At 36.7% G+C, this 12,615-nt stretch overlaps 1 protein-coding gene across 1 annotated transcript in view; it reads left to right on the top strand.

Annotated features, from left to right (window-relative positions):
• The window catches only part of DNAJC1 (DnaJ heat shock protein family (Hsp40) member C1), a 241,751-nt gene that overhangs the window by 103,936 nt on the left and 125,200 nt on the right, over positions 1–12,615 (top strand). The window contains exon 7 of the mRNA XM_025397392.1: positions 1,930–2,020. Coding sequence (XP_025253177.1) covers positions 1,930–2,020 — 91 coding nt within the window. The remainder of the gene's footprint in view (positions 1–1,929; positions 2,021–12,615) is intronic.

The following is a 12,615-nucleotide window of genomic DNA, read 5'->3' on the forward strand; positions in this document are numbered from 1 at the left end:
CTTGTGTGAATCCTCATAGAAATGAAGTAGGAAGGTAAAAGTGGGGATGAAAAGAATTAAGAGATCTTTTACTATATTAATAATATATCTGTATTGTATTGAGTCAATTATTTTAGGAATACCTAATTTTTATTAGGTGGGGGAGTTCTGATAGAACCCCAAGAGACACAGACCCCCAGGAGAAAGCTTTAATTTGGCCACAGTCATAGATGAAAAGAGTTTCTAGGGTTTAAGTATTTATGTGTTTACATCTGAGTCAAAGTAGTGTCAAAGATTTTGTTCCTTTTTTTCCTGCAGAAATAAAGCTCTCTCAGATGGGTCTATGATTTATCTGCTCTAGGAATCTTATAGTCTAGGAATGTTACCCTAGAGTTATTCTTGATACCCTTCTTTTTCTTATTTCACTTCAGTTCGTCATCAGGGCCCTTCATTTCTTGCTTTATTAGGTTTCTCATATATTTCAGTCTAGTTCAATTCAGTAAATACTTACTTACTGAGTACCTGCTTAATGGCAGATACTGTGCTCTGGGCATGTAAGTATTCCTATCTCAATTTCTCATCTGGAAGAGAATATAACATGATACAAAGCAGTTATAGACATGTTTAAATACAAAAGGTAGTATACAAGGGAGAATTACACTGCCAGAGAAGGTCAGAAAAACTTGCAAAGGAGATGGGTCTTGAATGGGTTTTCAAGAATTAATAAGAGTTCATCAGAATAATGCCAGGGAAGCACAATATTGTAGGCAGAGGGCAAAGCAATTGCACAGACATGGAAGCACAGTGTGGGCTGGTAGCTGTTATACAAGTGGTATTCCTATAAAATATCTGCGGTTTGAGCCAAGGAGTGTGGTAAAAGATCTGTTTTGTTTATTTTCATTGTCAGGATCTCATATGCCTAGAGCATCAACTTGTTTATTTTTGTGTATGTCATTATTTAAGACCTAGTTTTTTTTTTTTTTTTTTTTTTTTGGTACACCACTAAAGCCTTACCTGTGTGCCACTCATTGAGACTTCGGTCACTGTATTTTGACACCTAAGTGTATGTATGCAGTATGTATCCTCAGTCCTCAATCCTCAAGACTTCATGGTAACGGTTTTTATACTGGCCTCTAAGGTTGGTAGAAGGAGGAGTGGCAACTTTCACTTTTATATACATGCGCATATAAGTTTTATAATCAGTTTTGAAAATAATTCTGAATATCTATTGTAGTTAAAGGGCTAATATGAAAATAGCAGTAGTACTTTGTTAGTCACAGTAATATAAATTACTATGCCAAATCAGTTCAGCAAATGAGTTTTTCTGCTCTTTGTACATGCAGCAGTATATTATGAAAATAGCTGGCCGGGTGCAGTGGCTCACGCCTGTAATCCCAACACTTTGAGAGGCCGAGGCGGGATCACAAGGTCAAGAGATCAAGACCATCCTTGCTAACACGATGAAACCCCGTCTCTACTAAAAATATTTTTTAAAAAAATTAGTCGGTCATGGTGGTGGGCGCCTGTAGTCCCAGTTACTCAGGAGGTTGAAGCAGGAGAATAGCATGAACCTGGGAGGTGGAGCTTGCAGTGAGCCAAGATCGCGCCACCGCACTCCAGCCTGGGAGACAGAGCGAGACTCCATCTCAAAAAAGAAAGAAAGAAAGAAAGAAAATAGCATACAATGGAAGAAAACAGGAAGAGGATACCTCCTTTCCATATCTGAGAGAAAAAATAGTTTAAAATTATACTCAGAATTTCTTGTCATAACTGGCTCTCCAGGAGAGAAAAATCATAGACAAATGTTTAATTTCTACTCATCATAAAATCTGAAAACAAAAAGAAAAGCTATAAAATGAATATAATGCTTTAAAATTAAGTTATATGGAAAATATTATTGAAGCACACTGATTTTTATGCTAATTTATGTATGCCCTTTTTTTTTTTAAGGATGCTGGGCAGTTTTATGCTAAATATAAAGAAACAAGATTGAAGGAAAAGGAAGATGCACTGACTAGAACTGAACTTGAAACACTTCAAAGTGAGTTTTAAACATTAGTATTTTAACAATATCATATAAAATTAATGATTTACATGTGAATTATCTTTTAAATTCAGCAGTAATTAAATTTTCTGGTTTTCTTTTTTTTTTTTTCCCACTCCTTAGTGGAGGCACTTGTACTTAATGTGTTTGACATGGAACATACTACATTATAACATTACTTTACCACCCAAAGTTTGGTATCAGAAGGAAGGATAAAATCAGCTTGAGTCATGTAACTCCTCAAATCCAGGGGCATCCAAAGTCTGCAAAGCCCTAAAATACTTCAGTATTGTAATTACAATTGATATTTAGTGCTGGTTTAACCGGTTAATCACCCAACTTGCTGTGTAACAGTTGTAGTTAGGAAACCTGAAAATACCAATGATTTTTGTTTTGAAAGGTTTTGTTTCATTTGCAGTATTGTTATATAGTGTGAACAACTTTGTATAAATTATCAGTATGTTGAAAAGAAATCTTCCATTGAACACAAAGACAGTTCTTGCTGATTTTAGGAAAAGTTGAATATATTATTTAAAAAGGTGTTTTCTCAGCTCCAGTCCTTTTGTCTATTTTTGCCTTCTCTACCTCTTGGCTCCCACATATATATGCTCTGTCTCTTTGCATTTCTTTATTTTTATTCCAAGCACTTAATACTACTTTAATTTATATGTTGGTTTTGTTTACCATCTGATTTCCACCCCACCCCCCACCCCCAGTAGAATGTAAGTTCCATAAGGATAAGGTCTTTATCTGTTTTGTTCACTGTTATGTCCCAGGTTCTAGGGGTTTGGGTGTGGTCATTTTAGGGGGTCATTTTTCAGTCTGTCACAATCCTTCAGGTGTCTGGACAGCTTTAGAACAGAGACCGTTCATCTTTGTGTCTGCAACATCAAACAGGGTCCTGGCACATAATAAATGTTCGGTAAATGGATGGATGTATGAATTCATGTAATGCCATGAATATTAATGAGCATCCACTGAGCACCTAGCCGTATAAAACACCATCTCGAGAAGCACATTATTTAATTCAAAAAGTTTCAATACTTACAAATACAAAGTAATATTCACATCAACTATATAATTGTTTAAAGTAGACTTCTGTTAAGAAGAAGGAGTTAGAATGATAGAGGATTATTACATACCAAGATTGACATGTGTGTTAAGAAGTAGGAGTGTGCAAGTGAAACTCTGTCATTTTTATGTAATTGTTATTTTAGGAAAAATTGGTACATAACAATTGCTAAGCCTTTTCAGACTAATCACAAGAAGAAGAAAAATTACAATTGTAAGAAAAGAGAAGACTATCGGCCAGGCGCCATCGCTCACGCCTGTAATCTCAGCACTTTGGGAGGCCGAGGCAGGCAGATCACCTGAGGTCAGGAGTTTGAGACGAGCCTGGCCAACGTGGCAAAACCCCGTCTCTACTAAAAATACAAAAATTAGCCATGTGTGGTGGTGGACACCTATAATCCCATCTACTCGAGAGGCCGAGGCAGTAGAATCACTTGAACCTGGGAGGTGGAGATTGCAGTGAGCCGAGATCACGCCATTGCACTCCAGCCTGGGTGACAAGGGTGAAACTCCATCTCAAAAAAAGAAAAAAGAAAAGAGAAGAATATAAAATTAATCCAAAATTTATCTAGTGGCAACATAAATACACTACATTTCATTGCTCTCATAGACACAGCTTATCATTTCTATGTAATTTTTTGTTAAAAAACTTAATTGTTGTAATTTTGGTAGATGTGTTAGAATTCTTTAATAGTAACAAGACTAAGTATATACACTACCCTTTCTGAAATTAGAGGTTAAACATGAAGTGTTTATCACTATACAAAAGCTCATTTTGGAGTTAATTATTTTTCCAAAATTGTTCAATGACTTTTGTTCTGCTTAAGAGTTTTATATAATTCTCAAACATATTTAATAGTTTCTTCTTGGCTGGGCACAGTGGCTCATACCTGTAATCCCAGCATTTTGGGAAGCCAGGATGGGCGGATCACTGGAGGTCAGGAGTTCGAGACCAGCCTGGACAACATGGTGAAACCCCATCTCCACTAAAAATACAAAAATTAGCTGGGCGTGGTGGTGGGTGCCTGTAATCCCCACTGCTTGGGAGGCTGAGGCAGGAGAATCACTTGAACCTGGGAGGCAGACGTTTCTGTACATCGAGATCATGCCACTGAGCTCCAACCTGGGTGACAGAGCAAGACTCCATCTCAAAAAAAAAATGTCTCTTTTAATTTTGTCATTGTCTGATTTTGTAAAAATCACAAGCTAAAAAATATGTAAATATCTGAAAGTGAAAATGTGTAACAGTCTTCACTTTACACAAATGTGTAACATTTGAAAATTCATCACTAGCTTATCAGTTATTGAAACTCAGAGTGGAATAAGTGAATACCAGAAAGCATATTAAAAAAAATCCTCATACTATGCTCTGAATAATAAGACTGTTATCTTGCATGCTGCTTTTATCAGTGGTATATTTAGAAAAGGCGATGGTATCAACATTAAGAATGTTAAAGAACAGTCACATTTACTGTTAACAATGTCAGACTGTCATGTATTTTTTAATGTAGTCTCTAATGGTTATATGCAAAGAATATTTTAATTAATTTTGTTAACTTCATTACAGTATTCTGCATTGTATACTTTAGAATTAATACATAAAGGCCCCAAATCCCCCAGTGTGCATTTCATTTGCCCCATCCTTCTTAATTTTAAAGACCATCATCAGAATATCAAGTTCATAATAACATTTCCATCTACTTAATTGAGTAAATGCATCTCATGTAGACTAGCAATAGCTGTTTTATGCTGCCTGTTTTTCATGACCTAATTGCTAATCTGCCCTCATCTGCTTTACTGCTTAGATTGTGCACTGTTCTCTGAGGGCTGCACTACAACTACTTCGAGTAGGGTGCGATAGTCTTAATAAAATGGTATTTTAGATATGGGGGGCAGTGAAAAGGGTGATTTCTTAAAAATAAATATCCTTCTGAGAAGTCTTTATGCAAAAAAAATATTGATATATGTTTGGGAAATTTGGGGCACTTATTATAAACCTTTAATCAATTTTGTAGTTTAGGTTTAAATAAGTTGAATACTTACAAATATTAGACTTTTGAGGGTTAATGATTTTTTTGCACATTCTCTAATCATATGTTTCATTCTAAATTAATGAAAGTGAATTATGTGTACTAAAACAGCCCATATCATGAATGAGAAAAAGACATGTTTGACTTACTTTATAAAGAAATTGTAAAGGTCACAATTTGAATAGACAAGGAAAGGAAAGTATAGAAGTAAACTTGATTATTTCCTTGACCCCTTTCTTTGTACCTTATATGATTTTAAAACAAAACCAAAATTAATCAAAACGCTGCTGCCAAGTACTTCCTTTAAATATGGAGAAATAGTTCCCAACATTAGTTATGTTTTTCTTGTTTTGTGGTCCTTGTTGCATGCCCCAGAAAGGGATTGAAGTAGGGGTGCCTCAGGGACACCCTGTAAGATGAAGCACTCAGTGAGAAAGTGGGGGACAGAATGTGACTTTTTAGTGTGGCAGGATGAGAAAGTTTAGTCACCTTCCTTAAGACTAAAGGAAGAGTGATTTTCTAGAAAACTCAGGTTCATGAAGAAAGTAGTTGATTCGGGGGTTGGTAGGGAAGAAGAAAAAATAGATTGAAGAAGAGCAGCCACAGTTTAGGTTAGAACACTTTGCCTGTGGTAACATAGGGTGCTCACGGATGGGAGCATACTCTCTGAGATAACTTATGCAAAGACATATAACCAATCACTAGCTCCAGCTTATCTGAAAACATGACCTAATAGAATCTGTGTACCTTATGCCATTTTATATTATAAAACCTAAAATCTAATAGGAGCCCTCGTTCCAAAACAGTTTATATATAGGCAAATAACATCTAAAGAATATAGTATTTTATCCTAGGTACTTTTACCTAAAGTACAGTATAATATCCTAGGATATTTGAATACCAATGAAAGTGTGAAATTTTAAAATCATACAACTCGAATATAAATTTACAATTCCCTTAATATTTCAAATCATATAAGTATATAAATACATAAGTATATATATTCAATATATAAGGGACTGATTTTGTGGAAGACAAATTTTTCCATGGACCTGGTGGCAGTGGGGGATGGTTTTGTGATGAAACTGTAGTTAGATTCTCATAAGGAGTGTGCAACTTAGATCCTATGAGAATTTAATGCCACTGCTGGTCTGCCACGAAGCAGAGCTCAGGCAGTAATGCTTGCCCTCCTGCCGCTCACCTCCTGCTATGCGGTCTGGTTCCTAACACGTATGGACTGATACCAGTCCATGGCCCAGGGCTTGAGGACCCCTGCTGTACATGAAGTTGATAAAGTTTCCCTCTATTCCTAGTTTTCTGAGCATTTTTAGAAATCATGACGGGGTATTGAATTTTGTGAAGTGTTTTTTTCCTGCATCAATAATTGTGATTATGTGATATTTCTTTTTTGGTATATTAATACGATAGATTACATTATTGGATTTTGAATATTGAACCAACTATGCGTACTTGGAATAAACACCACGTGGACATGGTGTATAGTTCTTATTGTTGAATTCTATTTGCTACTATTTTGTTAAAGAGTTTTACATCTATATTCATGAGAGATATTGGTCTGTAATTATCATTGTCCATTTGTGCTGCTGTAACAAAATACCTGGGAAATAGCTTGAGACTGGCTCGTTTATAATGAACAGAAATTTAATTCTCACTCTTCTTGATGCTGGGGAGTCCAAGATCGGGGCATCAGTAGATTTGGTGTCTGGCGAAGGTTTCTGTCTGTTTCCAAGATGGCACCTTGTTGCTACATCCTCCAGAGGGCACAAACGCGTGTCCTCACAGGGAACAGAAGGGGAAAAGGGGCTGAATGCTGTGTGAAGTCTCTTTTGTAAGAGTCTTAATTTTTTCAAGAGGGAAGATCTCTCATCACCTCCCAATGGCCTTTTCCTCTTAATATTATTGCATTGGAGGTTGCTTCAACATAAATTTTGGAAGGACTCAAGCATTCAAACCATAGCATTTCACTCCTGACCACCCCCCTCCAAAATTTATATCCTTTTCACATACAAAACATATTAATTACATACCAATAGCCCCCAAAGCCTTAACTCATTCCAGCATCAACTTTAAAGTTTAAGGTCTATAGTCTTATCTAAATATAATCTAAATCAGATATGGGTGAGACTCAAGGTACAATTCATTCTGAGGCCAATTCTCCTCTACCTGTGAACCTGTGAAATCAAACAAGTTATATGCTTCCAGATTATAATGATGGGACAGGCATAAGATTGATATTCTCATGCCAAGAGGGAGAAATGGGAGAGAATAAAGGGGCAACAGTCCCCAAGTTGAAAACCCAATATGGCAAACACCATTAATTTTTGAGGCCTGAGAATAATCAAGTTTGACTTCATGTTTCATCTTCCAGATACATGAGAGTAGAGGTTGGGTCCCCAAGGCTCTGGGCAACCCCAGCACTATAATTTTGCTGGTCACAGCCCACGGAACAGCTATCACAGGCTGGAGTCTCATGTCTGCAAGCTCTCCCAGGCTAGAGTTGCATGCTGGTGGCTCTGCAGTTCTGAGGTCTTAGTGGTGGCCCTACTCCTATGGCTCCACAGGGCATGGCCCTAGTTGGGGTTGTCTCTGGTGGCGCCACCTTTGTGGCAGTTCTTTGCCTGGGCGCTGAGGCTCTATGAGGCATCCATTGAAATCTAGGTAGACATATCTCCACAACTCACACACTCTGTGCACCTGCAGAGTTAGCACCACATGGATGTCACCAAGGCTTACTGCTTGTGCCCCCTGAAGTGGTGGCCTGAGATGCACCATGGCCTGCGTGAGCCGTACCTGAGGCGGCTGAGGAGCACTGTATCTGAATGCACGGAAAAGAAATGAGACATCCTGAGCAACAAGCCCCATGGTTTCACAAGTGTTTTGGGCCCGTTTTTTGAAACTGTTCTGCCCTCAAGGACCTGGTGCTCTGAGCCTGCTATGAGAAGGGCAGCACAGATAATCTCCAAAATACCTTTGCAGTCATTCTTCTATCGTCTTGATGAATAGCATCTGTCTTCCTTCTATTCATATTAAATCTCCTTATGAAATGTTTGCTTGGCCACACCGTTGGCATTCTTCTTCAAGCATACTTTAAAACCTGACCAGGCTGAGAATTTTTTAAATCTTTAACTTCTGCTTTCCTTTTAATTATAAATTTTATATTTAATTTTTTTCTCTCTTCTTGCATTTTACTATGAGTAGTCAAGAGAAGCCATGAAGCATCCTGAACAATTTACTTAGAGATAGAGGTGTCATCCACAAAATATCCTAGCCCATTGCTCTTAAGTTCTGCCTTCCTCAAAGTAATAGGACCCAAAACACAATTCAGCCAAGTTCATTGCCACTTTACAGCAAGGGTGGCCCTTCTTCCAGTTTCCAATAAACTGCTCCTCATTTCCAACTAAAGCCTTATCAGAATGGCCTTTACTGTCCATATTTGTACCAGTATTCTGATCACAACCACTTAGATCATCTCTAAGATGACTGAGGGTTTCTCTACAGTTCTCCTCTTCTTCAGAGCTCTCACTGGAAGCATGCTTAATGCTTTAGCATGCACTTCAAAGCTGTTCTGGCTTCTTCTACCCATTACTCAATTTCAAAACCACTTCTACATTTTCAGGTATTTGTTATAATAGCACCACCAGTTCTCAGTATTACTTTCTATTTTAGTTTATTTTGTGCTGCTATACAAAATACCTGAGACTGGGTAATTTATGATCAACAGAAATTTATTCTTACAGTTCTGGAGTCTGAGAAGTCCAAGATCCAAGGTACCAGCAAGTTTAGTATCTGATGAGGCCCTGGTCTCTGTTTCCAAGATGGCACCTTGTTGCTGCATCCTCTACGGGAGATGAATGCTGTGTCCTCACATGGCAGAAGAGATAGAAGAAGAAAGGGGACAGAATGCTGTGTGAAGCCTCTTTTATAAGGCCTTTAATCCTATTTATGAGGGAGGAGCCCTTATGACATAATCACTTTCCAAAGGCTCCACCTCTATGAGACTGTTTCAACATGAATTTTGGAAGGGATACAAATGTTCAAACCATAGCATTAGCTTTCTCTTTTTGCACTGTCTTTGTATGACCTTGCTATTGGTAATACCAGCTTCATATAATGAAATAGGAAGTTTTCTCTCCTCTTCTATTTTTTTTTTTTCTTTTGAAAAACAGAGCTTTGCTCTTCTTGCCCAGACTGGAGTGCAATCATGCAATCTTGGCTCACTGCAACCTCCGCCTCCCAGGTTCAAGTGATTCTCTTGCCTTAGCCTCCCAAGTAGCTGGGATTACAGGCGCCCACAATCATGCCTGGCTAATTTTTGTATTTTCAGTAGAGATGAGGTTTCACCATGTTGGCCAGGCTGGTCTCAAACTCGTGACCTGAAGTGATCCACCTGCCTTGGCCTCCCTAAGTATTGGGATTACAGGCATGAGCCGTCGTGCCCAGCCTTCCTTTTCTGTTTTCTGAAAGAGAATGTCTAACACTGGTATTAATTCTTGAAATGTTTGGCAGAATTCTCTGGTGAGATCATCTGAGCCTGAATATTTCTTTCTTTGGAGTATTAAAATAAATTAAATTTGATTTATAGTTATAGAGCTATTTAAATATATTTCATGTTTCATTTATCTATTTCATGAGTGAGTTGAGATAGTTTGTGTTTTTTGAGCAATTGGTCTTTTTCATCTAAGTTGTCAAATACATGTATCTAGAGTTGTTCCTAATATTTGCTTTTTGTCCTTTTGATGTCTGTATGCCCTGTAGTGATTTCACATTTTTAATATAGGTAACTTTTGTCTTCTGTTTCCTTTGTCAGATTTGCCAGATGTTGATCTTTTCAAAGGACCAGTTTTTTTGTTTAGTTGATTTTCTCTATGGTTTTTGTTTTCAATTTCATTGATTTCTGCTCTTGTTTTGATTACTTCTTTCCTTCTGTTTGCTTTTGGATTGTTTTGATCTTCTTTTTATAGTTTCTTGATGTGGAAGTTTAGATTATTAATTTGAGACTTTTTCTCTTTTCTAATGTCAGCATTTAATGCTATACATTTCCCTCTCAGCACTGCTTTGGCTGTGTCTCACATATTTTGATTTTTCTTTTTTTTTCTTTTTTGTGGCAGAATGTCACTCCACTCTGTTGCCCAGGCTGAAGTGCAGTGGTGCAGTCTAGGCTCACTACAACCTCTGCCCCCCAGGTTCAAGCAATTCTCCCACCTCAGCCTCCTGAGTAGTTGGGATTACAGCATGTGCCACCATGCCTGGCTTATTTTTTTATTTTTAGTAAAGATAAGGTTTTACCATGTTGGCCCAGGCTGGTCTTGAACTCCTGACCTCAAGTGATCCACCCACCTTGGCATTCCAAAGTGCTGGAATTACAGGCGTGAGCCAGCGCGCTTGGCCACATATTTTGATACATTTTTATTTGACTCAGCTCAGTTTTTTTTTCTTGAGATTTCCTCTTTCATCCATTATTTAAAAGTATATTGTTTAGTTTCCAAATGTTCAGGGCCCTTTTTGTTATATTTCTATTAAACATTGGTAGTTTGATTCCCTTTTCATTAGGAAGCACACTCTGTATGAGTTAAATTCCTTTAAGTTTGTTCAGATCTGTTTTATGGCCCAAGATATGATCCATCTTGGCATATATTCCATGGACATTTGAAAAGAATGTGTATTCTGCTGTGGTGAATTGGAGTGTTCTATAAATGCCAGTTAGATCCAGTTGGCTGATGGCATTGTTGAGTTGTATATCATTGCTGATTTAGTTATGCTATTAATTATTGAGAGGGGGTATTGGAATTTTTTACTGTATTTATAAATTTGTCTTAAGTTCTATCAGTTTTTGTTTCACATGTTTTGCAGCTCTGTTGTTTGGTGCATACACATTTAGGATTGCTATGCCATCTTGGTGGATCTTTTTATCATTATATAATGTCTCTCTTCATTCCTGGTAATTTGTTTTTGCCTTATAGTCTACTTTACCTTACCTGATACTAGTATAACTACTTCTGCTTTCTTTTGATTAATGTTTGTATGGTATATCTTTCCAATCGTGGTACTTTCAACCTACCCATATTGTTATATTTGAAATGAGTTTGCTATAGATAGCATATATATGTAAAAAAGATGAAAAACCATATGTGTATATGTTTGTGTATGTGTATTAAATAGACAGTTTGTGTATTTGCACTGTTTACATTTAATATAGTGATTGATCTCTTAGGGCTTAAGTCTGCCATTTTATTTTTTATTTTCTATTTTTTCTCTCTCATTATCATTTCTCTGTTTTCTCTATTACAGATAGCATTTCTCTGTTATAAATAGCATATATATGTAAAAAAGACAAAAGACTGTGTGTGTATGTGTGTGTGTGTTAAATAGACAATTTGTGTATTTAAACCATTTACATTTCATATAGTGATTGATATGTTAGGGCTTAAGTCTGCTATTATATTTTTTATTTTCTATTTTTTCTCTCTCATTATCATTTCTCTGTTTTCTTTCTGCCTTCCTGTGGCTCAACATTTTTTAGAATGCCACTTTAATTTATTTATGGTTTTTTTTTAACTATATTTCTTTGTATCACTTTTTAGTGGGTATAATAGGTATAATGTTATACATACATAACATATCACAGTCTACTGGTGTCAGATTTTTGCTATTTTGACATGTAAAAACCTTACCTCCCCTTAAATCCCTTTACCTTCCTTGTTTATAGTATCATTGTCTTTAGTATTTTCTCTATAACACTGAAGGTTATAATTTTGATTTAACCGTCATACATAATTAGAAAACTCAAGAGCAGGAGGAAAGTCTATTGTGTTTACTCATATTTTTATTCTTTTGTCCTTTCTTCTTTCCTGGTTGTCCAATATATTTTCTTTTATGATTTATTTTCCATTTATAGAGCTTCCTTTAGCCATTATTGCAGGATAGGTCCACTGGTGACGAATTCTTTTCGTTTTCCTTCATCTCAGGATGTCTTGGCTTCCCCTTCATTCTGGTAAGATATTGTTACAGGATATTGATTTCAGGTATAGCAGTTATTTTCTTTCAACATTTGAAAAATGCTGTGCCACTTCCTTCTGGCCTCCATGGTTTGGGGTGAGAAATACACTGTCATTTGAATGCTATTTCTACTACAGATAAGGTCTTGTTTCTCTGTTGCTGCTTTTAAGTTGCTGTTCAGAGTCCCAAAACTTTCCAGGGCTGTGTTTTTAGTTTTTTGTTTGTTTTGTTTGTTTTGTCTACTTTGTTTTTCAGATTGGGCAATTTAAAATGTTTTTCTATCCTCAAATTCACTGATTCTTTTCCCTGTTTGCTTCATTCTGCTGTTGAGCCCATCCATTAAGTTTTTAACTTCAGTTAGTGTACTACACATCAGCTCTGACATTTCCATTTGGTTCTTCTGTATGTCTTCTATTTGTTTTTGCTGAAACTTTTTATTTATTTGTTTCAAGAATGTTCATTATTGCCTGTCAT

Source organism: Theropithecus gelada, chromosome 9 (assembly GCF_003255815.1).
Source record: "Theropithecus gelada isolate Dixy chromosome 9, Tgel_1.0, whole genome shotgun sequence".
In the NCBI taxonomy this organism is placed as follows: domain Eukaryota; kingdom Metazoa; phylum Chordata; class Mammalia; order Primates; family Cercopithecidae; genus Theropithecus; species Theropithecus gelada.